The sequence below is a fragment of the Martes martes genome, assembly GCF_963455335.1.
Source record: "Martes martes genome assembly, chromosome: 9".
Classification (NCBI taxonomy): domain Eukaryota; kingdom Metazoa; phylum Chordata; class Mammalia; order Carnivora; family Mustelidae; genus Martes; species Martes martes.
This window is the reverse complement of record NC_137896.1, coordinates 99192139-99207160: the sequence shown is the minus strand read 5'-3', so window position 1 is coordinate 99207160 and position 15022 is coordinate 99192139. Positions and strand designations below refer to the sequence as shown.

The 15022-nt window shown below is 54.2% G+C and overlaps 1 protein-coding gene across 5 annotated transcripts; it reads left to right on the top strand.

Moving 5' to 3' along the window:
• Positions 1 to 1458: 1458 nt before the first annotated feature.
• Positions 1459 to 13030, top strand: CAPG (capping actin protein, gelsolin like). 5 transcript variants are annotated; one of them, XM_080812930.1, is made up of 10 exons: positions 1459 to 1898; positions 7042 to 7077; positions 7243 to 7415; positions 7515 to 7669; positions 7830 to 7997; positions 9200 to 9349; positions 9697 to 9789; positions 10248 to 10380; positions 11945 to 12033; positions 12813 to 13030. In XM_080812930.1, exons 2-10 carry the CDS (start codon positions 7055 to 7057, stop codon positions 12876 to 12878), a joined length of 1050 nt encoding a protein of 349 aa, XP_080669056.1. In that variant the 5' UTR covers positions 1459 to 1898; positions 7042 to 7054; the 3' UTR covers positions 12879 to 13030. The 5 variants fall into 5 exon arrangements, with proteins under 5 accessions (XP_080669056.1, XP_080669055.1, XP_080669054.1 ...); XM_080812929.1 differs by having other exon boundaries at positions 1497 to 1888; XM_080812928.1 differs by having other exon boundaries at positions 1773 to 1888; positions 12687 to 12930.
• Positions 13031 to 15022: the final 1992 nt, after the last annotated feature.

Below are 15022 nucleotides of genomic sequence, written 5' to 3'. Positions count from 1 at the left end.
TCTGCTCTGCCAGGTTATCTGCCCAGCCACAGGTTCTTGTGGGGACAAGGCTCTTGTGGGTGTTACAGCTCAGATTACCTTGTATTTAAAACCAGCAGTTTGGGGCACCTGGGTGGCTCAGTGGGTTGAGCCTCTGCCTTTTGCTTTGATCATGATCTCAGGGTCTTGGGATCGAGCCCCGAATCAGGCTCTCTGCTCAGCAGGGAGCCTGCTTCCCCTTCTTTCTCTGCCTGCCTCTCTGCCTACTTGTGATCTCTCTTTCAAATAAATCTCTCTTTCTTAAAAAAGAAAAGGGGGCATGGGGGAGGTCACCCAACTGGTATGGGCTTTAAAAAAAAAAAAATGAAAAAGACCAGCAGTTTGACCATGAAGACACTCAGATGTCAGCTAGTCTGCATTCTCCAAATAGAATTTACCATCTTGGGGCGCCTGGGTGGCTCAGTGGGTTAAGCCGCTGCCTTCGGCTCAGGTCATGGTCTCAGGGTCCTGGGATCGAGCCCCACATCGGGCTTTCTGCTCAGCAGGGAGCCTGCTTCCCTCTCTCTCTCTATGCCTGCCTCTCTGCCTACCTGTGATCTCTCTCTGTCAGATAAATAAATAAATCTTTAAAAAAAAAAAAAAGAATTACCATCTTGCTCTGGTCTTGAAATTTTAACAAGTGGATTTGACTTAGTTCTGCTTAAACTGCTGCCCCCTGGGTGGGGCCTTGCCTCTAAAGTCTGAGCCTAATCTTTAACAAGCCTGTTGACCATCGCTGGGCCAGGGCAGGCCCGAGTCCCGAGAGCCGCACGTGTGGCTGAGCAACTGGGCGCTCACTTTCTCCTGGATCTCATGCAGACTCTGCATCCCTCCGCATGGATTCAGAAAGAAATGGCAGCTTCCCCCCTTACACTGCCCCTGCCTCCCATTCCTGTGTGACCTGCATCTGGTCGCACAGGACCATGGGCACGCCACCTGTGCTCGCAGGGCCTCAGTCTCCTCCTCTAGAAAGTGTGCAAGCAAGCTGGCCAGACTAGCTCCAGGGTCCTCTGATGTGATGCAGGCAAGATGGCTCCTGGGTTGAGACAGAACTACTACTTTTTTTTTAAGTAGGTTCTACACCCATGTGGGGCTCAAACTCACAGCCTCAAGATCATAAGTCGCATGCTCTACCCACTGAGCCAGCCAAGTGCCCCTTCCTTTTATTGCTGTGCCTCAGAGCGCCCAGTGCCAGGACTGTGTGTCAGTAAACATCTGGTGAATGAAAAGATGACCCAGGGTAGACTCGGGAGACATTTTGAATGCAGGACACAGCAAAGAATGTTTTCTAGACCCCAGACACTCCCTCATTAGTGAGCTTAAAAAAAAAAAAAAATCAAATGTATGCATTCAGGGCAAGGAGAAAGACAAGTCTGGGGGAGGAGGAAAAAGTCACTGCAGAGGCAGTGACCCCACCCAGGAAATATGACTAACCCCGCTGAGGCTGGGGCTGGCAGAGAGGTCCGCCCCCGGGTGGTGAGTGTGGTAGCTCTCGTGGGGCTCTCCTCGCAGGTCCCAGACTCAGAGGCTACCCTGGCCTGCAGCGGGCTGAGACCACTATGGGGAACCCCCCCCATCCGGGGTGGACTTTAGCACCCCATCCCCCCCGGGTGCCAGCAAGAAGCCAGGCTGGCGGCAACCCCTGCTGGGCCCCAGTGCTCGCCCTCCTCCATTGAGGCCGGCTGGCCCCTCAGCACTGTCCCCCCCGAGGCTGGAGGGGACCAGGCTCCAAGGGGGCGGGGGCGGAGCCAGGCGGGGCAGGTGGGCGGGGCAGCCCGGCCCCGGACCTCGGGAAGTGAGAAGCTGGGTGGGGCAGGCTCGGAGGAAGAATCTGAAAAGTAGAAGTGCCGGGAAGGAGCTCTGCGGAAAGGTGAAAGTAGGTGGGTGGGTGAGGGAGAGCCGGCCCCTGGGACTTCTGCCTGGGACCCTCTAACGCGGGCAGGGGAGAGCTGGCTACCAGGCTCTGGAAACAGAGACTCAGGTTTCTGGAAGCCGCTTTGTCCGGGACCGGTGTCCCCCAACCCGCTGTCCTGGCAGCTTTGTGCCAGGCTCCAGGTACATTTATGGTCTGTCTGGAGCCCCACGGCTGCCTCGGAGGAGGGCGGGTTGTGCCCAGGATACTGAGGACCCACTGCTGGGTCAGGCGTGTCCTGGCTGGCCGGAGAGGAGGTGCGGATATCCTGACAGATTTGAGGATGCGGGTCCCTGAGACTGGACTGGCCTGATTGTAGATGGGTGGGCTACAATGGTTGGCGGAGAGGGCAGAGCATTTGAATTCAAACTGTAGCACAGCCCATTATTTTGCAGATTCAGTGAGACCTCAGCCCAGGGGTCTGGTCCTGAGCCTGGGGTAGGAGAAGGAGAGGAGGAGGGAGGGAAAGGTGGAGGAGGGAAAGAGTAGGAGCTCCACTTGGTGTCAGGGGAAAGAGCACTAGCTAGGGAGTCCCCAGGCGAGGCCTCTGGACCCAGTTTCCCCCCGGGAATGCCCGTGTCCCAGGCTGGGGGGACCTGCTGTCGTTTCTAGTGTTGATGATCACCCCTCCACCCTTTCTTGAGGCGTGAGGTAGGGCTGTTTCATTTCACAGCTAGAGGCAAACGGACCATGAGGTGAAGGGACCTGTTCGGATCAAGAGTCAATGTCTGAGGAGGGCGGAGATAGCACAGGAGGGCAGGCAGGGACAGCTGTTTGGACAGTTGTCAAGCATTGCCTTAAAGGTCTGCATCACAGCAACCCCTCCCCCTCCCCAGGCCCCCCAGGCTGTCCTCAAAGGTGGGATCCTAACAAAGTCAGGGCTGTTGAAGGGCCAAGCCTGTGTGCACCCTCCCCCACCCCTGGCCTCAGGACAGTCTCACTGGATTCCCCAGCTTCTGCTTTCTGGCTCTAGGGCTGTTGCAACCTGTCCCAGCCTGTGAAATCCCGTGCTCTCTCAGGCTCCCGCTGCTCTCGGAATCACAGCCCCACAAGTCCTATGTATCCTGTATGTCCTCTGAGCGTCCGCAGGGTGCCCGGCACAGGGTGGGGTTTATAGCGGCAGAAAAGTTTTCCCTTCTTCCCTTCTAGACTCTGGTCTAGTAAATTGATACAAGACAGATTAACAGGAGAAAAACTGAGTTTAATTACGTGTATACCTCCTGTATACTTGGGAGAGACCCAGGAAAACACCCTGAAATGGTTGAAGGCATTAGAAATACCATTAAATACCATCTTATGTTAAAGAAAAAAGAGGTTGGGGGTCAGTTACCGGAGGTTACCAGGAAAGGCATAGTGAACAAGGGAAAGATTGTTATGAAGATTTAAGTGGCTGCTTCCCCTTTTGATAAGTTGCTACAGTCATTCCCCCTCCCTTCCTGATGCCGTGGGGAGACACCCTTACCAAGGGAGATTTCCCTTATAAGTGTAAATGTCTCTTACCAAGGGCAACTTCTACTTGTTTTTCAGAATGTTACCTGTGGTCTGCTGCTTCTTAAAAATAGCCAGTTTAAAATAATCAACATGCCAAAGAGGCTTATTTTGGGGTGGTATATTTTGCTCCCCTTCAGGTTCTAGCTATGTTCAGAGAGGCAAAATACTGTCTCTGCCCAAAGGGCCTTTATAGCCTAGTAGGGGAGGTAGGCAGATCCATAACTCAGAGTACTCTGAGAGTGGGAAGAAGCAAAAGTTTTAAGGTAAGAGGTATTTATCGAAGAGGCTGTCCTGTGAGGTGGTGAGTTCCCCATCACCAGAAGTGTGCAAGAGGAGGACTGTGAGGGATGCTGTAGAAGAGATTCCTGCACTGTGTATGTATGGGCATGTGTTGGGAGGCAGATGTGGAGCAGGATTAAATAAGTATTTAGGCCCTTTCCAACGCTGACATCTGTGATTCTGTGACATTCCCCACCTAGGGGAAGTTTGTGGCACCACTGGGTGTGATGGCTCCCTACTGCTCTGCCTCCTGAGGTAGACCATGAGACATGGGTTGTTCTTTCTCATTTCTGTGCCCCCACCATCACTCTGCCCAGTGCCAAGCTCCCAGTGTAGACTTTGTATGGAATTGCACGGAGCCTGTCATGGGCTGTTGGAGGAACACAGGAGTGTCAGTCGAGTCTGCGGCTCTGGCTGAGACATGAGCGGTCAGATCATCCTAATAGACAACCTGCAGGTAGAGACTGGAGTATCTGCTCCCGAGTGAGAGGGCTGGGAGTGCTCCTGGAAAAGACTGAGGCTGCCGAACGTCCTGGCAGGCTCATTGGACAGCTGGGGTTTGGTCTGGGCCTGGAGGGTGGTGGGGCTGGACTTGAGGGTGGGTGTGCACACTGGGCAAGCTCAAGCTGCTGTGGGCTTGGGCAGAGCCGCTGGAAGGGAGAGGTGTCTGTTGGCCCCTGGAGCAGAAGACCAAGGGGCAGGGATCTGATGGGATGGTAGGTGTTCCTGCCCCGACCTGAACTTTAGAGTCTCCCTGGGACTTCTCACACACGCCCTCCGTCCTGGCTCCACACCGGGAACTCTGATTTCAACTGTTCTGGTGTGTGGCCTGGACACTGGGATATTTTTTTGAGATGGATGATTCTGATGTACAGGCAGGTGTGAGATGCCTCTCTGGCCAGTTAGCGGGCAGCAGAGAATCACCTGGAATGTATGTTCAAAATGCAGATGCACAGGCCCCACTCCACACCTCTGTGATCAAAATCTCTAGGCCTGGGGCTGGGGCAGCTGTGTTTTTATATGATCCCAAGCTAATTTTAACAGGCAGGGAGGATGATGAAGAAGCAGGTGGCCAAGAGGGTCCCGGAGACCCGTAGTTCTGATGGGGGGCTGCCTGCTTCTGAGGTATGGCCTGAGCTCCCCGGTCAGGGACAGAAAAGGAAAAATAGTAAAGCTAACAATTGGTCCTCTTGTTCACGCTATCTCTCCCCACTGGCCTGGGCGTGGGACAGCCGCCCCACCGTTTCAGACCTGAGTCATAGGCTGAGCGGTCTGTGGCAAGGGATGTGGGCAAGCATGTGACCCTCTGTGGAATGGAGGAACATTAAAGGTTCCCTCCCCCAAATTTCCCCTCACTGCCTCCTGCTTTGGGAAAGAGTGATTCCAAACAATGCCTTCAGCTCTGCTGTGAGTTAGGAATGGAAAAGAAGTCATGATTCCCGTGGTTTGTGACAGCCATTACCACTGGCTCCTGTTTTCCCTCGTTTTCTGCTCAGACCCAACACCCTCTGCTCTCCTGCCCGTCCCCTAAGGATGGCTCTTCGCCCTTCCTGCTTCCCCAGGCCCCCAAAAGCTCCCCATGGTGCCCATTTGTCTCTTCACCCTGAAATTCCCCAGGCCCTTACCCTGAGTAACAGATGCTGTTCACCTGCACAGCATGAATTGTGTTACAGTGCTGGCTAGTGTGGGCTGTGCATTTTAAGCCAAAAAAGAAAAAAAAGAAGCTGTGTAGTAATAGGAGCATAGGAAACAGATGGTGAGTGAATCTGTAGCTATTGCATTTGCTGGTTTTTTAAAAAATAATAATATATATTTTTGAAATATTTGCCTTTACCATTTCCCTCCTGAGTAACTTGTCCAAAAAAGATTGCTCTCACTGACCTATAGAATAACATGACAATTGAGGTATGGGGGAGGAAAAATTTCCTCAGTCCCTCAAGGTCCTTCTAGAATCAGGTACACCCTAATTTTCTTTTCTATAATATATTTATCTTGTTTTTAATATCAGGATAATGCTGGTGGCATAGAATGATTTGGGAAGGTTCTCTCCTATTTTCTGGAAAATAGAATCAGTACTTTGTCTTCTTTAAATTTTTGGTAGAATGTACCGTGTCTTGGGGGTCGCTTGGGTGGCTCAGTTGAGTATCCAACTCTTGATTTCAGTTCAGATCATGATCCCAGGGTCCTGGGATTGAACCCCAGGTAGGGTTCCCTGCTCAGCAGGGAGTCTGCTTCTCCTTTTCCCTCTCTCTCAAAGAAAGAAAGGAAGAATGAAAAGAAAAAAAAAAAAAAAAAGAATGTACCATGACTTGGAATTAGACGCAGAGGGTTAAGTACAAATTCAGTTTTTTAAATAGATATGGAAACTATTCGGGTAGTCTATTTTTTCTTGATTGAACTTTCATAATTTATATCCTTTAAGGAATTTTCCCATTTCATATATGTTGTTGAATATATTGGCGTAAGTTTTTGTAATATTCTCTTTGTCCTTTTAATATTTGTAGAGTCTGTAGTGAATCATCTCTCTTATTTCTGAATTGGAAATTTGTGTCTTTTCTTTTTCCTAATCAGTTTGTCTAAAGGCTCATCAGTTTTATTGACTTTTTTTCAAAAACCAGCTTCTTGGGGCACCTGGGTGGCTCAGTGGATTAAAGCCTCTGCCTTCGGCTCAGGTCATGATGCCAGGGTCCTGGGATCGAGCCCCACATTGGGCTCTCTGCTCAGCAGGGAGCCTGCTTCCCCTATCTCTCTCTGCCTGCATCTCTGCCTACTTGTGATCTCTGTCTGTCAAATAAATAAATAAAATCTTAAAAAAAAAAACCCAGCTTCATTGATTTTCTCTCCATATATTTTTTTTATTTCTATTGATTTCTGCTGTTATTTTTATTATTTCGTTTCTTCTGATTATTTTGGGTTTAATTTGCTTTTCCTTCTCTGGTGTTTTTATGGTGGGAACTTAAGTTATTGATTTTTGACTTTTCTAATATAAGCAGTTATTGCTTAAAGAGCTGTATGTCAGTCAGTCTCGTGTAAGGACCAGAGTTAGGGGTCTGGAAGCAGAGGAGAGGTATGGCTGAGAGGTCACAGCAAGAGAAAGACATTGACCCAGGAGTCAGAAACCTAGTTTTCACTAGCCACTCACAAGCTTTGTGGCTTTGAACTTTGATTTTCTGAGCCTCAGTGTCTTTGCCTGCAGAATGGAGCCAGGGTAATCTCTTGGGCTCTTGCAATGAAGTTGTTAATGAATATAGCATTTGACACCTGGAAGGGCCTCCCCAGACCAGTGTGAAGGGTGGTTGTCATAACATTTGTAATCATAACGGCTTCTTCTCTCTTTCCAGAACCGGAAACAGCATGTACACACGCCTCCCCCAGAGGTAGGCTATATGCTCCATCCCCTTTCCCTTCTCCCCTTCTTCAGCCTCAAGGGCTGCCCTCCTCACAGCTTCCCTCATGCCCCACCCGCCCTGGTCCTCCCCGGTGTCTGCTTGGGCCCACTCCTCCTGGGCCCTGGCCACCATCACCCCCCTTCCCTCCTGCAGCGGCTCTCCGTTCCCAGCCTCGGTGCAGGATCCGGGCCTGCATGTATGGCGGGTGGAGAAACTGAAGCCAGTGCCTGTAGCACGTGAGAACCAGGGCATCTTCTTCTCGGGGGACTCCTACCTCGTGCTGCACAATGGCCCGGAAGAGCTGTCCCACCTGCACCTGTGGATAGGTAAAGAGGCTGAGGGCTGAGCTGGGGGTGTGGCCCTGGCAGGAGCTGGGGCTGGCACGGGTCTCATGGGCCTTCCCTTGCCCCTCCCCGCCCCTGCAGGCCAGCAGTCCTCCCGGGACGAGCAGGGGGCCTGCGCTGTGCTGGCCGTGCATCTCAACACCCTGCTTGGGGAGCGGCCCGTGCAGCACCGAGAGGTGCAGGGCAATGAGTCCGACCTCTTCATGAGCTACTTCCCACGTGGCCTCAAGTACCAGGTCAGAGCCCTCCTTCTGGCACCCTTAGCCTGTAGCTTCTCTCCGAGCCACTCCTCCTTCCAGCCAGTTCTCACCCTGCAGGCCATCCCCCGCTGGCAGAGGCTGCAGAGGGCTGGGGGCCTCCCATCAGCCCTCTAAGGTTGGCTGGTCTGGGCTGCAGGAGGGCGGAGTGGAGTCAGCATTTCACAAGACCTCCCCCGGGGCCGCTCCAGCTGCCATCAAGAAACTGTACCAGGTGAAGGGGAAGAAGAACATCCGGGCCACTGAGCGGGCATTGAGCTGGGACAGCTTCAACACCGGGGACTGCTTCATCCTGGACCTGGGCCAGGTGAGCAGGCCGGCGGGGCTGAGTGACGTGTGGGCACCCGGCTTTTAAGAGTGCCAGGGAGCAGGAGAGAAGCTGCTCCAGCCTTTAGAAAACATCTTACATTCAGAAAGACAGAAACCTGCCTCTGCCGTCTAGCCAGGGTCTCTAACACGGCAGCCCACTGTCTCCTCCTCTTGGAGCCTTTGTAACTCCGAGGTCGCACCAGCCAGACCTCTCGTTCATTTGTCCGCTCATTCACTCAGTGAGTCTCTGATGCCTACTCGGAGCCTTCCCCGGGGACCACAAATGGCTTGCCCTGGGAAGGCATCCCACACAGGCCTGTCACCTGCTGTAATGCTCCCTGGGATGCGATGAAGACTCAGAGAGGCAGGACCTGTGCTGAGGGTGCTTGGGGCTGGCAGGGCTCCCTCTAGCGGGCGCTGACGCCACTGTCCCAGGCAGGAGCCATCTGACTAGACCCTCACGAAGGGGGGACTTACCTCTCCCGGTGAAGGGACAGGCGAAGTGAGGCTGAGGCACTGAAGGGGGAGAGGTGCAGAAACACATGCTGACGGCAGAGAGGGGACTAGCTGGGCTGGGACCCTGAGTGGGGACAGGAGCTGTGGGAGCAAAAATTGTTGCAGAGCCTGAGACCCAGGTCCTGAGACTGTTGGAGGAGTCTGGACCGCACCTTGTACTGAAGGCTCCAGGCAGGAAGCCCACCTCGGGCAGTGTGTGAGGAGGGTGAGCAGTAGTGAGTGGAGGGAGACAACCAGTGCAGCACGGTGCGGGTGGTGGTGTGAGATATGGGGCTTAAGGGTGCCATTCACCCCTTCCCTCACTCATTCTTTCATTCATTCATTCAGTATTTAATACGTGTCTGGATATGTGCCAGTCTCTGTTTAAGTACTGGGCACGCGGCTGTGAACAAAGCAAAGCAAAGCAAAACGCTCCTGCCCTAGTGAAGCTTACTTCCTAGTCAGGGGAAATAGATTACAGACAAGATCAAGACTTTATGTATTTGCGGGTGAGCCTTGTGGAGGAAAGGAAAGCAGGAGGGACACAGGCTGGCCACAGAAACACTCTTGCAAAAAGTGTCGTGTTGTCTTAGATGGTCTTGCCCCCAGGGGCAGTTCTTCAGGACCCCCTGCCCAAAACACACACACACAACAGGCTGGATGCAGGCTGGATGCAGGCAGCTGAGCCTCCCCACTTCCCTCCAGAACATCTTCGCCTGGTGTGGTGGCAAGTCCAACATCCTGGAGCGCAACAAGGCGCGGGACCTGGCCCTGGCCATCCGGGACAGTGAGCGGCAGGGCAAGGCCCAGGTGGAGATCGTCACGGATGGGGAAGAGCCCGCCGAGATGATCCAGGTCGGGGGACTTTGGGGTGGGCAGCTGGGAGAAGCTGGGGGGAGGAGGGTGGTCAGGAGAGAAGGATGGGGGTGGGGATGGGTGGTCTGGGGGTACTGCTTAGGGCTGTGGTTTCTCTCAGGGTGCCCTGGTGCGATTCAGAATAAAGCGCCCCTCTGGGTGGATGGACAAGTGCCCTGGCGGGTGGACTGGGCTGGACCCAGCCCTCACTCTCCTCTGCTGGGTGCCCTTGTGCAGGACACGGTTTGCCTCCCCCAGACGCGGTAGCCTCAGGCATGATGGGTTGGGAAGGTCTGGGGCAGATGCCCAGGACTCCCTGGGAACCTGGCCTGATGTGGCCCCTCTAGGTCCTGGGCCCCAAGCCAGCTCTGAAGGAGGGCAACCCCGAGGAAGACCTCACAGCTGACCGGACAAACGCCCAGGCCGCAGCTCTGTATAAGGTGGGCACTCTGGGCCTGCCCTGGGCCAGGGCAGGGTGTGCTGAAGGGAGAGGGGGAAGCCCGGGGAAGGTTGGGCCACGCAGCGGGGTGGCTTATCCGGGGCTTGGAGTGAGGTGAGGATGGGAAATGGATGGATGCCTGGCCCTTCTGAGGAGATAAAGACCACTTCACTTCTCCCCCATTCTTGGAAAAGAAAGTGTGAAACCAATGCTGAGCTTTACTTTTTTGGGTTCTTTGCATTCATTTGTAATTTGGAGTCCACTTAATTTCCAAACGGATGCAGGGCCTTGGCGCTGCAGTGACTGAGGGTGACACGAGCTTTGGTGTGCCCAGTCTCCTCTCTGCTCCTTGGGCTGGGGTCATGAGTGGGGACCGTAGGGACTGTGGTCTAGGGGTGGAGGTTAGGGCTGTGTGCTGGGGGCAGCGGGTAGGATCTGGCACTGCCCATCCTCCCCCAGGTCTCCGATGCCACCGGACAGATGAACCTGACCAAGGTGGCTGACTCCAGTCCCTTTGCCCTTGAGCTGCTGCTGTCTGATGACTGCTTTGTGCTGGACAACGGGCTCTGTGGCAAGATCTACATCTGGAAAGGTACACGTGGCTTCTCCATTCTAGCCTGAGGCCCCTGCAGTTGCTCAGACCTGGGCATGCTTCCCACTGGGGGGCTCAGCCTGACTGATTGCTTTCAAAAACAGCCTCAGGGAGCTGCTGAGCCTTTTCTCTTTGCTGTTCCCACCCCTAAATTCCAGACTAGCAAGCCTTAGAATCACCAGAGGGCTTGTTAGAACGGATGGCTGGACAACCCCCCCCCACAAAGAATTTGCATATCTAACTGGTTCCTAGGCCTTGCTGCTGGTCCAGGATCACATTTTGGGGACTGCTGTCCTAGAGCACCCCTAGGTCTTCAGGGCTGCTGGGACCCCAGTCTTGCCATTCTGCCTTGGGGTATGACAGAAATTTTAGATAAATTAAATCTCACTTGGTGCCCTGAGTAATGAACTAGTAGAACTTGTTTTTCCCAAGAAATTGTATTGGCTGGAGATAGAAACACTGTTGTGTACAAGCTTGTTCGCTTGGTTTAACTCCGAAAATGTTGAAACAAACCTCTGAGTCTCCGACTGACCCTGGGAACTTCTTTCTCCATGCTTCTCTTTTCTCAAGCGTGTCTTACCTCCCTGACCAGATTATAACCTTCCTGAGAGCAGGAACAATATCATCTCCAGTGTTGTGGCAAAATAGCATTTGCTCAATCAATATTTGTGGGGGCAACCAAAGCCAAGAGAAACCTGCAGCCCTAGCCTGGTGAGGAAGATGGGGAGGGATTAGGCGGTCCCAGGGTAGCTGCTACTGGCCAGTAATACTCCGGGCTCGGGGAAGGGCCAGCAGCAAGGAGCTGCTCTCCTTGCTTTCTGTGAGCTGGGGCGGGAACGGTGGGGGACTGGGCACTGGGGCTGCCTTCCCCCTCTTGCCACAAGGTACTTTTCCCATGGAACCAGTTCCGAGCTTGAGGGGTTCCCACATGCCCATGGAAGGGAATTTAACCCCAAGCAAAGTACCGAATCATTTTGGAAAGAGAAATCAGAGAAGAAAAACAAACAAAAACAAGAAAATTGGGAGCTAGCAAGAGAGGTATCTTGCCTTACCTGGAGCACATCTTGCACTAACGGGATTGCCCACAGGAGGGGATGGATAACTGTATGGTCTTGCTTTTTATAAGCTCTGGCATCATGGGAGTGAGGTAATGATAAATCACACCCTTTTGTCCTATTTAGGTTTACACAAAAGGCCTGATACTTGTTGATACTCGTCAACAGTACAGTTGACAGACTCCAGCGGTAAGGTGTCCTGGGATGGGACTCTCGACTTAGAGTCTCGTGCCACGGGGAACACTAACTCTGAGCATCCGTGGGGTCCTGGGCCAAGCAGAAGGTTTCGATTAGAGCAGGCAGAAAGAAGAGTTTCCATCCCATTGGGAGCTGCTGGGTTGGGAGAAGTCTCCAGACTCCTCAGTATCTTAGCACCTCCTGGTCCATTTATTTGAGAAGCTGCCAGCTATCTATGGACTGCCCCCCCCTTCACTTTCCTTGAGAAAATGGGATGTAGGCTAGAGAGGGTCCCTGCTCTTTTTAAAAAATTCCCCTTCCGTTTGATCCAGGGCGAAAAGCTAACGAGAAGGAGCGGCAGGCGGCTCTCCAAGTGGCCGAGGACTTCATCTCCCGCATGCGATATGCCCCCAACACTCAGGTGAGGAGATGCCTGGTGCTCCCCTCCCCCTCCTGGGACTCTTCCCGTGGCCTCCTAACCCGCAGACTGGACAAGAAGGGCTGGAAACCCTCGGGCACAGTCAGGAACAGTCAGGCCTCCCTACGGGCCCCACCAGGTTGAAAGCCCTTTTAATCCTTCAACATTTAAAAGTACATGGTGTTTTCTTTTCCTTTTTAAAAGATTTATTTATCTGAGAGAGAGCGAGCTCGGGCACGAGCATGGTGGGGGAGGGGCAGAGGGAGAGAGGGACGGAGAGCAGCGGACTCTGCTCAGTGCGGGCTCTATCTCACAACCCTGAGATCAGGACCTGAGCCAAAACCAAGAGTCGGATGCTCAGCTGACTGAGACACTCAGGTGTCCCAAAAGTACACAGAGTTTTCTGAGGGGACGTTGGGCAGCCCTCTTCTGGCAGCCCAGAGAGCCTGGTGTGGGCAGCGTGTGTGCCTCCTCTGGGGCCTGGTCTCCGGCTCGTCCTGCCCCTGTTGCCCCAGCATGGCGACTCCATGAGTCATTCCAAGGGGAGCTGATAAGGCTCAGAGATGGCAGCTGCATCTCTCGGACTATGCACCCAAGTGCTTGAAGCCATTTCTTTTCTCAGCTGTGTCCCATCTCTTGGCTTATTTCTTGGCCAGGAGCATCCATGGCCTGGGCAGCCATGTGGACTCAGGCCTGGCACCCGGCACCCCACTCCATGGCTCCGCTCTGGCCTTGCCTGGTGGAACCTCGTGGGCTAGACTTCTCCCCCGGTCTTCCTGCAGGTGGAGATTCTGCCCCAGGGCCGCGAGAGCCCCATCTTCAAGCAATTCTTCAAGGACTGGAAATGAGGGTGTGCGCCTCCCTGACCCCCACGTCCTGCCCGCTTTCTCCTCCTCTGGCTGCCTGGTCAGTGCAGAGGTGGCCCCGAGGCTGTTCAATAAAGGAGATGAGTGCTTTCCTGGCCGTCTGTCCTCACCGCCTGCCCTGAGCTAATCCTCACTCCCCCACTTGCCATCAGGGCTCATCCAGGGGCTGGGGCAGAGGAGGGCCCGGCAATCCCCCGTCGTCCCACTCAGGGGCTGGGGCAGACTTTCAAAGTGGTGGGGCCCGGAGCTCCAGACAGCTGGTGAGGACTTCGGGAAGCCTGGTGGGGAGGAGGCACAGCCCCGGGCCTGGGCACTGCTTGCCGCTGGGGTTCAGTTCTGTCACACATCCCCAGCTGGGACGAGGCTGGGGCAGCAGGCTGGGGACGCAGTTCTGTTTGAGCTGCGATTTCCTCAGCTGCCCTGAGAAACCACTGTGAGGCGGCACCTGAACAACATGCTTGCTGACCAAGAGGACAGCTTATTGCTGCTGCACACAAGTCTGGCTTGTCACCTTGGGGGCGCATCGCATTAGGCCGATGGGAACAGGGCCACTGGAGGGCCACGGAAACCCCAGGCTAGCGTGGAGAATCACGGAGTGATTCCTTTTCCTTGTCTAGGCCATTCTTTCGTATCACCGGGGGGGGGGGGTGCCTGAAAAACCAGGCTAGAGAGCCGAATGGGAGAATGGAGTAGCCCAGAGTGCTCAATCCAGAGGCAGGAGCAAGGCTGGGTAAGTCTGAACTGGAGTTCAGGAGGCCAGGCCGACCTGCGGCTGTCCTGACCCACTCCCACCCCTGGGCCCCAAGGGTTATGTGGCTTCTGAGCTCTGATCAGCTGGATTCTTCCATCCCCAACAAATTCTAACCAAGTTCATCTTGATTTCATGCAAAGCAGCACAGGGAAATCAGCTCAGCTCCTCTACGTATCCCCCCATCTTCTCTCTGGGGAGCTGTGTGGGGGTCCACCCGACAGCCTATGGAGACAGCATGTGCCAGGGATGATTCGCAAAGGAGAGCAAGAAGGAGGGGCACCAGATCCGTGGTTCCGACCTTTCTAGGGTTGTGAAGCATTTTTCATCTCCTGTGGAAGGCCTAGATAAGATAACCTTCCTAAGAAAAATGCACAGGTTAAGATGTTTGCATCTACTTCCAAAGGGTTTCGGCCCCCTCCCCCTTCCCCAAGAGAACCACAACTTAATCCCTGGACTGTGCTGTTGCTAATGTCCCAAGGTCTGAAGCTGAGCACTCTGGAGGCATTACATGGGGAGTGACTTAGTTAGAAAGGACTCTCGCAGAGGCCACTGGCCTCCCCTCCAGCTAGAAGCCCACGTGGACTGGTCCCCAGCTATGCTGCAGGCTACTGGGTGTTCTCTGTCCGGTCTGCAGAATTAGCCTTCTGCAGAGCAAGTGGAAGGAATCTGCAGGGGAGGAGCTACGGAACGGACACTCTCAAGCGGAGGTTGGGTCGTAGCCTTTCTGCGCCCCTGCCCCACCAAGCTCAGGATGCTGTCGGCCACCCCTGCAGGCCCACTAAGAACCCAGACTGGAGGAAGTAAAGGGGATGAAGGATTAGTTCAGGTTGGGCCAGGATGGCACAAGGCAAACTGCAGTCCATTACCAGCCCCGGCCTTGAGGCATCCTGCTAACAATGGTGGGGAGTTCTCTACTGTACCGGGGGTAGGGGGGCTATCTGTCATTTCACCTCAGCAATGCACCCCAGCTCCAGAGGGTTGGACTTGGAGAAGTGTGCAGGGGTGAGACTGTGATCTTCCATGGGTCTACTTGAAGGGGTACAGAGGACAGAGTGGTGTGGTGGGGTCTCCCCAGCTCAGGACACCCTGACCCGGAGCAATGGAGCAACAGAGCTACTAGCTTCCCCAGAAGCCAGTGTAGGAAAAACACGTGGGGGCCTCACAGCAATCTTAACCAGAGCCAGAGCCACCCTTCCCCTGGCTAGAGTGTGCAAGGAGTCTGGGCCTCTAAGTGCAGGATGGACACCACATGCCCTCAGTGGGAGCCTGGCCAGGGCAGAGCAGCCTTCTCTCCTGGAGCCCCTGGCTCTCACCAGGCCCTGGAACAGGACCACAATAAGGTACGAGGTTTGTCTTGGAGGAAAACACTTGGGGC